Here is a 14,149-nt window from a genome sequence, read left to right on the forward strand (position 1 = left end):
GTCAGGTTTGGTCATTATGAGTTTTTGGTAATGCCCTTCGGACTTACCAATGCTCCTGCTACATTCGTCATGCTTATAAACGATTTACTACGTCCGTATATCGGAAAGTTTGTAGTACATTTTATTGACGATATTTTAGTGTTTAGTAAAAGTATTACTGAGCATTGTGAACACTTAAGAGTAGTGTTCAATACTTTGAGGAAAGCCAGTCTTTATGTAAATAAAAAGAAAACTATACTGTGTATGGTTAGGCTTGAATATTTAGGATTCATAATTACTCCAGAGGGGGTAGAAATGGATCCGAAGAAAGTGGCTGCGATACTAACTTGGCCAATCCCTCAGAGTTTGACCGCGTTGTGATCATTCTTGGGATTTGTCCAATTTTATAGAAGGCATATCAAAGGATATTTCGAAATAGTATCGCCATTGACTGATCTGACCTCAGATAAAGTACCTTTTATATGGGAACAAAATCAACAAGAAAGTTTTAACACCATAAAACAAGTTGTGGTCACTGGACTGGTGTTAAAAATAGTTGATCCCCAGAAACCGTTGTTCCTGGAAGCCGATCCAAGTGGCATTGCGGTAGGAGCAGTTCTCCTTCAAGAGGGAAGGCCAGTAGCCTTTGAAAGCAAGAAGCTTTCTCCCTCTCAAAGGAATTGGCTAACTCATGAATTGGAGTTATATGCTGTTATCCATGCTTTGAAAACATGGAGGCATTATTTGTATGGTTCAGAGTTTTATGTGGATGTGAATCATGATACTCTGAAACATTTTTGTAAACAGCCTGACTTGAGGGGCCGCCAAGCTAGGTGGGCCGAGCTCATGTAGGAGTTTAATTTGACAATTCGGTACCGAAGAGGAAAAGATAATAAGGTTGCTGATGCGTTGTCTCGCATTATGCACAATATGAGTTTTACGGTATTAGAGAGTGCTCTAATGACCGAGATTAGAGAAACTCAAAAGGTGGACGAGTTTGTCCAGAGCTTATGGCCTAAAGCTCATGTGTTAAAACCCGGGGAAAATGAAAAGGATGACCTGGCATCCAGAAAAGGCCAAACTTATGCAAGATATACCATAAGGGATGGTATGCTGAAAAGAAATGGCAAGGTAGTAGTACCTAGTCAGAATGATCTCAGGCAGAGAGTCATTCGACAGTGCCATGATAGCCCATGTGCGGGACATCCAGGGGTCGAAAAGACATATGATCTCGTGAAGCGAGATTTCTTTTGGCCAAAGATGAAAAAGCATATTCATGAATATGTGACACGGTGTTTCTCGTGTCAGGTAAGTAAGGCCGAGCGGGTGAAGCCACCCGGACTTTTACAGCCCTTGGAAATACCACTGAGTAAGTGGGAGAGCATTTCCATGGACTTTATTGTAGGGCTTCCTACGACACAAGGAGGGTATGATTCTATCCTTGTGGTGGTTGACCGTCTAACCAAGATGGCTCACTTCATTCCGACTAGAGAGTCTGTTAGTGCCCGCAAGTAGCAGATTTGTTTATTAGACATATATTTCGTCTGCATGGATTGCCTAGATCCATAGTGTCAGACAGAGATGTTAGATTTACCGGTCATTTTTGGACCGCGGTATTTGAGACACTAAGGATTGAGTTGGGAATGAGTAGTGGGGATCTGAGACGGATGGTCAGACGGAGAGAGTCAACCAGACTTTAGAGGATATGCTAAGGGCATATGTGTCATTGAGGCAACATACGTGGGACAAGTGGTTGCCATTGTTAGAGTTTGCCTACAATGATAGAAAACATTCCTCTACCAGGTTCAGTCCGTTTGAGCTGAACTATGGTTATAGACCAGCAAATCCAACTATAGTTGGAGTACCTCAGAAAGTGCCTAGTGCCGCGAACTTTATGGTTCAGATGCGGGAGATGCTAGCACTTGTGAGAGCTAATATCTGCCAGGCTATGGATAGAGCCAAGGTGTATGCGGATGAAAACCGGTCTATAAGAGTATTTAAGGAAGGAGAAAAAGTTTTTCTTAGAGTTCCTTCGCACTCGAAGTCGTTAACTTCAGGAGAGTGTGCTAAGTTATCACCTCGATACTGTGGGCAGTGGTTAATTCTAAAGAGAATAGGCACGGTAGCCTATAAATTAGAATTGCCATAGGGGTGTAAGGTGCACCGGGTTTTTCATGTTTCACGCTTAAAGAAATTTTTACATACAGATGACTCACTAATCGAAGGTGTGGTTTTGTTTCAGGAGATAGAGGATAATGCGAGGCGCAAACCAACAAGAATCTTGGACTGAGGAACAATGCAAATACGAAATCGAAAGATACCCACGGTGTTGGTTGCATGGCATGGTCAGCCTCTATCCGAAGCTACCTGGGAATCCGTATACCAGTTGCGGAGAGTGTTCCCAGACTTTATCAGTGAGGACGTTGATGTCTGAAGAGGGAAGGAATGTTACGCTCTAGCCGAGGTAGCATGACCTCGGAAGAATCAGTCGACATTTCCCTTAAAGGATCTATATTTGTAATATATTTTATTTGCGCTTCATGTAAATGATCGGGAGGGAATTAATGTCAAGGTTCTAGGTGAGGGTTGATAGCACCAGACTAGGTGGATCTAAGGCTAAGGGTCTAATGCAAGAAATGTGCCTAGGGGCAAAGGAAACTAAAGCATCCCAAGAGAGGGATGAAATGTTGCATTAGTAAGGCCCTATAATGATGACATGTGGCATCTAGATCCATCTAGGGAGATGGGGCTTGTTGAAACTAGCGAGAGGTGAGAATGAGCTTTCACGTATGTTTTTTTCTCAGTTGGCTCTCACGTTTCAGCAAGGTTGGCTGGGTGGAACAATATTGGTGCAGGGCGCTAGCTGCAGGCCAATGCAAATAACAAAAATAATAAATGGAAAAAAGAGGAAGCACTTACCTGAAATAGTACGTCCTGCTCGGTGTTATGGACTGGCCCTACAAAAGAGAGGAAACAACCCATTTTATCAAATAACATGTTAGAGGAAGGAGGAGATTACAAAAGTAACTTCTTGAAAGGAGGAGATTGAGGAGACAAGGAAAGGAGGAGATTGAGGAGACAAGGAGAAAGAGAAGGAAGAGAAATAGAGAAAAAAGAGGTGAGTCTTCTTTCTTTCTTGAAATCTCGTTTTTTGTTTCAATCCTTTGAAAACAAGCATGAAAACTAGTTTACAGGTTTAGCAATACAAGGAGAAGCACTCACAAAACTAAAGCTAACAAACAAACAACCTACATTGTTGAAACAAACTCACCTCTTCAAGAACTTACTTTCAGGAAAGGAAAGAGGGAAAAGGGTAGAGAGGGAGTACAAGAGCTAGGAGAAGGGTGAGGAGTGGGGAATAGAGTGGGAGGTTGTCGGAAATAGGTGGGAGGTTGTCGAAAATAGGTGGGAGGAGAGATTGGCTTGCTTACTTGAGAGATAAGAGAAGAGGATAAAGAAAGCACCGCGCGACGAGAGTCTCGGGTTTTAACCCACAGCGTCGCTATATAGCGACGCTTATCCGTCGCTATATAGCGACGCTTATCCGTCGCTATATAGCGACGTTTTTAATTAAAAACGTCGCTATATAGAGACGGAACAGAGCAAAAAGGTCGCTATATAGCGACACTTTTTTGTTGTAGCATGAAACAGAGCTCATAGATGCTATTTTATAACAATGTCTCCAGCGCTCCCCTCCCTTGGGACTTTTGGTGCCTAGGAACCTAGAATTAGAGAAAGGTTCTAGCCGCGCACCCCCCAGCCCTCGAGGTATCCACATGCATATAATAATATAGAGTGCAGGATTTGTGGACACTATGAAACTTAGTGCCATGCATAACTTTGATTGGGTGGCTCGTCTTTGAGCCATCTTCGAAATAGTCTTAAAAGGTATTGCCCGAAAGAAGAAGAATGCTGCATGAAGAGTTCAGCCGGACTCAAAAAGGCAGAAGAAAATGCTATATTATCTTCTAGTATTAGTATTTTAGATGTCACCTCAGAAGATCTTTAACGAATGTTATTTGGTCATCTATGAATTTGGCCTAGTGAGATGGAGAGATGCCATGGATTTCGATTATAGTTGTGTAGTGACAGAGAAGGAAATGAGAGCATGCGACAGTTGGTTGAAGGCTTGATACAAGTCTTAAGTTGGTTATTCACAAGAGGTCAAAATAAACTCTCATTTTCTTCACCTCATTGTGAGGCCCATTTTGAGGTTGAACCTTGAGAATGACTGCTGAATTGAAGCTCAGTTGAACCTGCAAAAAGTAAACTTGAATAACTGCTACAGGAGAGACCTTGAATTATATTTTCATCCTCAAGGAAACACCCAAGGATGTGCCCAGACTTTGAAAGCAGACATACTGTCATGCCTCCATGTTAAAATATCCAAGTAAAGTATGAACTTGTTTGTTTTGGTTGAGAATCTCTTGGCAGTACACCAATGCGCCACTTGTAAATTTTGAGGAATGCCTTGGTTAATTTTGAAAAATTCATTTGTTGTAGTTCGTTCATGAATTTGGATAATTTTTTGTGATTCTGTATGCTTGCTGCCTGATAGATTCCCTAGTAAATATTATTTGTAATTTTCCATGCAGTATGCAGTACATAATGAATTAGTAAAATAAATCTAAAAGAACGTGATGCCTTTTGTACTGAATCTTTGCCATGTGTGCTGACACTTTTTTTTGTGGTGTGATTATTTTTATGTATGCAGTAAAAAAATGATGATTGATTTAGGGTTTTAATTGTACATCATGATAGAGGTTGCTCAATCCTTTCCTAGGTTCAGTTCCAGTGTTCTTTGTGTGTGTTACAGGAAACATCTGTTGAGAGATGCATCAAATGAAGTTCTTTTGGCAGAGTTGCAACTCTCCAGCTTAGCGTTGTCATATGATCCTAAATGTGAGGAAGCTTGGGCTCACAGGTCTGACAATTATATTGAATGTGTATTTTTTTGTTACTTGTATAGGATTACCTATTTTTATGGTTTTACTCTGCTTTTCATGATGATTAAAGAGCTTTTCTAAAAGGCTTACATCAATTTGTTTTCAAGAAGTGAAAACCTTGAGAAATTTCCAGATGTTGTATATATGTTTCTTGCATTGTGTGATCTTTCGTTTTTAAAGTTATGGTTACAAGACAGCTTATTTTATCTTTGGGTAACTTAAGCAGAGGTGTTATGAAAAATTGATTGATTTTTAGTTCTTATGGGAAAGTTTCTTGTCATGGTGTAGGTCTTAAATGGCTGGTCATGGCTTCAAATTATGGCCTTTTTGGAGTGGCCAATATCATTTTCAAAGTCTTAGTGCATCAATGAATTTTCTTTCATTTGGGAGGACCGGTTGTGATAGATAGAAATCAGCTTGTCAGATCTATTAGAATTTGGACTTCCTACCAAAAATGGTATTAAGAGTAATGGCCCTGTTAGATATCAATGCTCCACTCTCGTGTAATTACGCGGGAACCAGCTAACTCTACTTGTAAGCCCCCCATATGAGGAGAAGGCATTTGAGTAGCTCGGTTATCCGGTAGGACACCAGATGGGGGCCAGGTGTGGCCTGATGGACGGCTTCAGATAGAGTTGGCACACTGCCAACTAGGCTACATGCAAGTGCGGGAAGGCATCCCATGACTGACCGCACTAAGGGTAGACGGAGCATTTTCCGGGGCAGCCCACTCTCGGGTTGTGGGGCCCGCGTTTGGAGCCCTAGATGATTCTGGATGGCTCTAGGCGGAACGGCAACCGTAGGTCAGTTGCTCTATTCTGCGCCATAGTTCTAACGTGTGGTCGGTGGTCTATTTCGGGACCGACCTCCAGTCGGCCGTTTTGGACGGAGTGGACTTCCAATTGGGTCTAACCGAGTACAACTGGTGGCTACATAAGAGTAAGCCCATGAAGCCCATAGTCATCACTGAAGGGCCTGAAGGGGAATCACTGGCTATAGTAACCCTGATTCCTTAGCATCCAGTCTCCGTCCTCTACTGTTTCTAGCACACCATCGAAGCTCCTTACACAGGAGTGTACGGCTGGGAGGCAGCGCCATCTATTGTATCAGTTTTACAGTAATCAAAATTTTGATTCTCCATACTATCTGCTTTTCTCTCTTGCATACGAGATCCTGTTATCTGTTGAGCACAGACGTATTATTATTTTCTTACATGGTATTAGAGCTTGGGCTCTAGCAAGAAGATTTGGTAGTGTGTTTCTGTTTGCGAGCAGATTGTGAGAGATAGCTCAGTCCGCAAGACTGCGAATCCCACCGTTCGGGGAAAGCGGAAAGTTGGACGGCTCTAACTATCCACTCTGGAAGTTCAAGATGAAGACCATCCTAAGCGCATACGAGCTTTGGGATACTGCTATTGGGGGTGGACCTGAAGCTGGTTGTGAGACCGAATCCTGCCAATGCAGCACAACAGATAGTACCAACTGCGGATGAGATTCTCGCGTGGACAAGAAGAAATGCAGATGCGCTGTGTTCTATTGTCTGCAGTGTAAGTGATTCTGTCATGGCGTTAATTCAATATGTCACCACAGCGGAGGAGGCATGGACGGTCTTGAAAAATCATTACGAGACCACGAATCAGATGCGGATTCAAAATTTGGAGACTCAACTCGCGAACGAGAAATTGTTTGAGTCTGAAATGGTAGAGAAGTTCATCACCAAGGTGAAGAATCTGCGCGATTAGATGATTGCGATTGGCATCACCATCACCAGCGAGAATCGAGCACGAAGGTGCATACGGATTCTCCCACCAAAGTACAACGGCCTTGTTACGGCGTTGAATACGCAGAACAGAAATTCGTCCAACTTTGAGGATTTCAGCGCAATGCTTCTGGAGGAGGAGATGTGTCAAAAGATGAGGATTGGAGAAGATTCAGCTCTCTGGGTTGGATCAAAGAAAGGTAAGGGTGAGGACTCTGGTAACCCATCTTCTTCTGATGCTAAAAAGAGAAAGAAGAAGATCAAGTGCTTCTATTGCAACAAGGCAGGGCACAAGCAGAATGAGTGTCGGCAGAAGATTACAGATGAGAACGAAGTAAAGAAAGAGTCCAGCAATAGCGCGCAGGCAGTGCCAGTAGAGCTGTTCGTAGCAATTGAGGAGAATTGCACAGAGGCAGTTCATGTACCTGCGGATGAACCTTGGATTATTAATAGTGGTGCATCGCGCCACAATGGAGATAGCTTGCGAAAAGAATCATTTCACACAATAGATGGTAATCTCTAACTTGGACATTGAGATGTGCATATTGAATGGTCCTATATTTCCTTATTTGTTTTTCTATAGGGCAGCACATTTTATATGCTCATGCACCATACATGGCATGGAATTATGGAAGCATTAGAGTGTGGTCCACTCAAGGCATGGAATCACATTGGCAAGCACGTTGTGCATATAATAAAGTGACCCAACATGGGGGTGGTGTACCTAAAGTCAAGCCCAATGGTTCAATGGTGGTACAGGCATATCGAAATAAGTCCGTAGTGTCCCATGCAGTGCAAGATGTTAACACAAAATGTCGAAGAAGAATACACAACTCATCGAATGCAAGACAGAATCATGCAAGGTGGCATGCAACCCGTCATAGACAATGGCGCATATGGTGGAGATAGATGAAAATGATGGTATCGTAGCTACATGAAGGCTGTGAACGGGATGACTCCACTGCAGGCCTTTTCTGGTAAGAAACCTTCAGCTGCATATTTCAGAGTTTTTGGATGTGACTGTTTTGTGCATGTCTCTGATACTAACAAGATCAAATGGGAACCGAAGAGCCGGAAGTATATTTTCTTGGGCTACAGTGAAGAGGCGAAGGGTTACCGTCTCTATAATCCTGTTACCAAGAAGGTAATAGTAAGTCGCGATGTGGTCTTCTCAGAACAGCCGTATCAATTGGAGGAGGATGCTTCCATTCCAGACAACCAAAACTAGGATATCCATCCAGTATAACCACCAACAGCAGACCGAGCTCTCCCAACGGTGCTTGGGAGGATTCAAGATAAAGAAGAGGAAGAAGAGCTTGCAGAACCACAACGGCAACAGCCATTCTCGAAGTGGGTAAAGCAGCTTTTGGACGACAGAGAACCTCCAGCCATTGAGGAGGAACCATTCGAACACCGTCGGTCCAAGAGATTAGAGGAGCAAAGAAGAGCGCAGGAACACTTGGTCAACTATGCTTTGATGACAGAGGTGATCCGTGCTGAAGAACCCAAGTGTCTTGAAGAGGCACAGGGTGATGATAGGTGGATGGAGACTATGCAGTCGGAGTATGGCTCCATAATGAAGAACAAGACTTGGGACCTTGTGGATCGACCACCAAAACGCAAGGTAATCGGTACCAAGTGGGTGTACAAGACCAAGTACAAGTCCGACGGCGCGTTAGATAAATACAAGGCTCGGCTCGTGGCAAAAGAATTCGCACAAGTACATGGTTTTGATTATCAGGATACTTTTGCTCCCACAGCTCGACTAACCACAATCCGCAGTGTTTTGGCTTTAGCAGCACAGGAAAGTTGGTTTGTGTTTCAGATGGATGTAAAATCCGCCCTTCTGAATGGAGATCTCAAGGAGGAGGTATACGTGGAACAACCACCAGGTTTTGTGATTCCCGGTTAAGAAGGTAAAGTGTGTAAACTAAAGAAGGCACTTTACGGGTTGAAACAGGTCCCATGAGCGTGGTACCAGCGGATTGATGCTTACTTTCTGTAAAATGGGTTCAGGAGGAGCCCATCTGATGCAAATTTGTATATCTATAGAGAAGGAGGCAGGTGTATGATCGCGGTCCTTTATGTGGACGACCTTGTCATAAGAGGGAACCGTGAAGAGAAGATCTCGCAGACAAAGCAGTTGCTAGGAAGAGAGTTTGAAATGACAGACCTCAGACTGATGCATTTTTGTTTGGGGATTGAGGTTTGGCAAGAGCCAAAACAGATCTTCATTTCACAGCTGAAGTATGCTGGAGAGATACTGAAGGCATTTTGCATGGCTGAGTGCAAGATAGTTGGGACCCCTATGGAGGTTGACGTGAAGCTCTCAAACGAGGATTCATCACCACTGGTGGACGAAGCGAAGCACAAAAGGCTTGTGGGCAGTTTGATTTACTTGTGCAACATGCGGTCGGACATCAGCTTTGCGACTGGTGTACTAAGCAAGTTTTCCAATAAGCCCCGGGAGAACCATTGGAGGGCAGGGATGCGGGTGCTGAAATACATCAAAGGCACACTTGATTATGGCATCACCTATACCAAGGACAACATCTTGACCGGATTCTGTGACTCGGATTGGACAGGAGACGTGGACAGCAGGAGATCAGTGATAGGTTACTGTTTCTTACTTGGATCTGGAGCTTTGTCATGGGTCAGCAAGAAGCAACCCACAGTTGCTCTTTCTTCTACCGAGGCGGAGTACAAATCAGCATGTTTTGCTTCTTGTGAGGCAGTGTGGTTGAGGAGGATTTTAGGAGACATGAGTGCAGTGTCGAACAAGCCTATGTAGTTATCATGTGACAATCAGAGTTGCATGGCAATTGCAAAGAACCCTGTGTTCCACGCTCGCATAAAACACATTGAGATTCAATATCACTTTGTACACGAGCTCATCATGGATGGAGAGGTCAACTTGGTGTATTGTCCGACTACAGAGAATGCTGCGGACATCTTCACGAAGGCTCTTGGAAGAGACTTGCTGGAGAGGCATCTTCATCGACTTGGCATTGAGCCGAAAAAGTAAGTTCACTTGCGCGTGGACATTGAGGGGGGGTGTTAGATATCAATGCTCCACTCTCGTGTAACTACGCTGGAACCAGCTAACTCTACTTGTAAGCCCCCCATATGAGGAGAAGGCATCTGAGTAGCTCGGTTATCCAGTAGGTCCTGGTTTGGACACCAGATGGGAGCCATGTGTGGCTTGATGGCTGGATAGCTTCAGATAGAGTTGGCACGCTGCCAACTAGGCTACATGCAAGTGCGGGAAGGCATCCCATGACTGACCGCACTGAGGGTAGACAGAGCATTTTTCGGGGCAGCCCACTCTCGGGTTGCGGGGCCCGTTTGAAGCCCCAGATGATCCCGGATGGCTCTGGGCGAAACAGAGACCGTAGGTTAGTTGCGATATTCTGCGCCACGGTTCTAACGCGTGGTCGGTGGTCTATTTCGACCTCCAATCGCTGGTTTTGGGTGGACTGGGTCGGTTTGGGTCTAACCGACTACAACTGGTGGCTATATAAGAGCAAGCCCATGAAGCCCATATTGATCACTAGCTACAGCAACCCTTATTCCTTAGCGTCCAGCCTCCGTCCTCTACTGTTTCCAACACACCATCGAAGCTCCTCACACAGGAGCGCACGGCTGGGAGGCAGCGCCATCTATTGTATCAATTTTACAGTAATCAAAATTTTGATTCTTCATACTATCTGCTTTTCTCTCTTGCATACAAGATCTTATTATCTGTTGAGCACAGACGACGTATTATTTTCTTATAGGCCCTTTGGCATATTCTTGAAGTGTCTCATGTCAATTTATTTTGAAAATCAGTAAAAGCTATTGACATGAAATCCACAGTGACATAAAACATTGTCATGAGGATCAAGTTTTCTTTTTGGTCCACTACAGAAGGAACGAGAGAGTACCTTCTAGAAATACTCCTAGCAATTGCTACTCTAAGAGCACACTCTAATAAAGTGTTATGGTGAGCATAGAATGTTTAAGGTTGAAGATCGATAAAAATTGCTATAGCTGATTTTGACATGTCGGAGAAGCTTTGTCAAAGCATCTTATTTTGAGCTGTCACAAGATCTTTGTATCTTCATTGATAGGCCAATTGCAACCGAAAGTCCTCCCTAGTGATGACATATTTTTAATTTATGCGTTAAAACTGTCCATTCGTACAACGTATGACGTCCTCTCTCTCTCTCTCTCTCTCTCTCTCTCTCTCTCCCTCCACCCCCCGCTCAGCCCTCCGCTACCCCCCCGCTACCCCCTGCTCAGCCCCCGCTACCCCCCATGCTACCGACCCGCTCAGCCCCTCGCTACCCTCCTGCTACCCCCCGCTCAGCCCTCGCTACCCCTCCGCTACCCCCCGCTACCCCCCCACTCAGCCCCTGCTACCCCTCCGCTACGCCCCCGCTCACCCCCCGCTACCCCTCCGCTACCCTTTGCTACCCCCCGCTACCCCTCGCTCAGCCCTCTGCCACCCTCTGCTACCCCCCCGCTACCCCCCTCGCTCAGCCCCCGCTCAGCTCAGCCCTGGTTCCTCGCTCACCCCCCCCCCCCGCTCAGCTCTCCTGCTCGCTCAGCCCCGCTCGCTCAGCTCAGCCCCCCTCGCTCAGCTCAGCTCTCCCACTCAGCACCCCCTCGCTCAGCTCTCCCGCCGCTTGCAGCTCCGACCTTTTTTTTTTGTTGCCCCCGGCTTGCAGCTCCGACCTCCTGCAATCCCTTCTTTGCCCACTGCTGCCTCCCCCATAATGAAGGGAACAGGGGGATGAGGACAGGAGACTAGGCGGGATACCCTTCGGTCCAAATTTACATACGCGTGGAGATGGGGAAGGGGAACGGTGACAAGGGAAAAACACAAAAGCAACTCAGTCTGGAGGACTTCAACAAATGCAGCAACCAGAGCGGTTTGATAGTGGACAGCACCCTGGCCCAGAAGAAAGGGGCCCACCCAAAGCCCATGCCGCTCACCACATCCTTGACCTCTATGGTTACCACCACTATTTCACCACCATCATCCGCCTCATCATCTACGCCACCTCTTTCCTCCCCCTCTCCTGCGTCATCATCATAGGTCTCCTCTCCAGTAGCCTCACCACTGGCCCCACTGGCCATGGCTCCACAATACTCTCCCCTCGTATCACCTCTACCTCTCAGTTAGCCACCCTTCATCACCTCGTCCGGCCTTGCTACTCATACCACTCCCCTGCCCAGAGCATGCTGTCCCCACCCTCAGTACAACCTCAGCAGCCCACCTTCATCCGAACCCCTCTCGAGATCCAGTTACCACCTGGACCAGGACATCTTAGGCCGCTACCAGATGCTTGGGACTCCCTATTGGCTGAGATACATCATCTGGGCCCGTCAGGCAGAGCTGACACATTACACTCAGGAGCAGGCCCGATACACTCAGGAGCAAGCCTGCATTATACACGAGCAGGGCACCCTTATCGAGGGACTCAGACACGACATAACACAGCTTCGAGAGGAGCTCGGGACCCTCACAGCAGCGCCTGAAGGGACCCCAGTCACAGAGATGAAGGCATAGATAGCCACGATACAGTCGGCTATAGCAGAGACGACTAGATGGGTGGCTGTGGCGAAACGGGAGCCCACAAAGGCAACCGTTTCAGCCACCATACAGGAGCAGCAGTAGAGGGCTTCGAAGGCCCTCAACATCCAGATACGAGGGATCACGCGAGACATCACCAACACCACTACGATGCCCATGGAGGAGGCGATCACCTTTGTGACCACCACCATGGGCGTCTCCGACCATGGCATAGAGGGAGCATGGCATGTTGGGAGAGACCCCAACTGAGAGCAGCCCCTAGTCATTCGCTTCAGAGATTCACATGCTCGACCAGCGACACTCCGATGTCGAGCCGCTTTACGAGAGCATCCCACCTTGTCCATGGACGAGGATTTGACACCACTACAGATTGAGGAGCGACGAGTTCTTCTGCTACAACGGGATGTTCCCTGCAAGGAGGGAAAATGGGCCGTGGTTCGAGATGGTAGGTTGTTGACCGGCACCCGTTGGGCTCCCACCCGTACTCCCTAGGGGAACGGGGCCTATGAGACTCAGGTTTTTGAGACCCTAGCTTGCACCATTTGGAACTGTAATGGTACCTTATGGTCAGACCCACGGAGCTTTTCGGAGTCTTATACAGGACGAGACATAGTCTTTTACATGAAGACACACCAGAGCCCAGAGCGTCCACTACCGATAGTTAGTGGCTACACATGGGAGTTAGCCTTCAGGGATGAGACGAGGGATACAGGAGGAGTCCGAGGATCAGGCGGGGTCGCAGTATTGTACAGGTCTTCCCTTGCTGGAGCCATTTTTATTGAGAGGAAGGATGCACACTCCCAATTCATGTGGATCCGGATCCGGATTTGACGCACAGACACCCGTGACCTTTTCATAGCAATATGCTACTTCCCGCCATACACATCCCACTTCGCCAGAGGGGCACGAGAGGAGGGTGAGACATCGCCATATGCACCCTTACATCAGGATATCCCAGACCTTTCAGCCCATGGGAAAGTTCTCCTTGTTGGGGACTTCAACGCCAGGACGAGCATGTGCCAGGCACTACTCCTGGACTTCCGAGACGACTCTATCATGCTACCAGACATAGACCTAGACGGAGCAGGTATGACCATGACCTCATTGGACCGACGCTAAACCTATGGCCCTCCTTAGGTGGTTTTACTTGCTTCCCACACGGGGGGGGGCACTAGTGTAGTAGATTACATCATGGGATCCCCTACCTTCAATTCATGTATCACCGACTTCACCGTAGCACCACTCCCTCCAGGAGCTGATCACACATATCTATTCTTCACTATCGCCACTCCACGCTTAGCCACACCACACACACCACATAGGAAGCACGACACCTACCACGACATACACTTTGATCACAGCCTCTCACCGGCCTACTCTAGACGCCTAAACAAACTACTAACCTACATCGATCACATACCACTCATAGAGGACCGTGCTTTCTTGATTAGTCGCACACTCCACGAGGCTGTCCTCCAAATCTTTTTTCACACCACATGGTCCACTAGACCACCGCCTCTTGGTTCTGTACCTTGCAACAACTGGTACGATGCGGAGTGCAAGGCTTATCGCCCACAAGTTCCGACTTGAAACCGGATGTCACCTCCCGAACACACCAGACACGGTACGCAAGTACTGACGTCTCATATGTCGAAAGAAGTAGGCATTTCTTCGACGAAATGAGGAGCTGCTGAACGTCTTGTACAGCAATAACTCTAAGGATTTTTGGTGGAGATTCCTTGAGCGTAGGTCTCCATCACCCCTCACTGACACAAGAGTCTGGCACACATATGCACAATATCTTTATGATGTCCCACACCAGCCCACTCCAGATCTCATACACACACCTTGCCCCACCACTTGCATGTTGTTCACCAGAGGGGGAGTC

The 14,149-nt window shown here is 46.6% G+C and overlaps 1 protein-coding gene across 3 annotated transcripts in view; it reads left to right on the forward strand.

Moving 5' to 3' along the window:
• Positions 1-14,149, forward strand: part of LOC147892924 (Protein prenylyltransferase superfamily protein) — a 133,856-nt gene that overhangs the window by 22,141 nt on the left and 97,566 nt on the right. For all 3 annotated transcript variants that reach the window (XM_087387124.1, XM_087387122.1, XM_087387123.1), the window contains exon 3: positions 4,796-4,903. In XM_087387124.1, coding sequence (XP_087243250.1) covers positions 4,796-4,903 — 108 coding nt within the window. The remainder of the gene's footprint in view (positions 1-4,795; positions 4,904-14,149) is intronic.

Source organism: Dipteris shenzhenensis, chromosome 16, assembly GCF_047967505.1.
Source record: "Dipteris shenzhenensis isolate YYH24624 ecotype China chromosome 16, Dip_SZ_1.0, whole genome shotgun sequence".
Lineage (NCBI taxonomy): Eukaryota > Viridiplantae > Streptophyta > Polypodiopsida > Gleicheniales > Dipteridaceae > Dipteris > Dipteris shenzhenensis.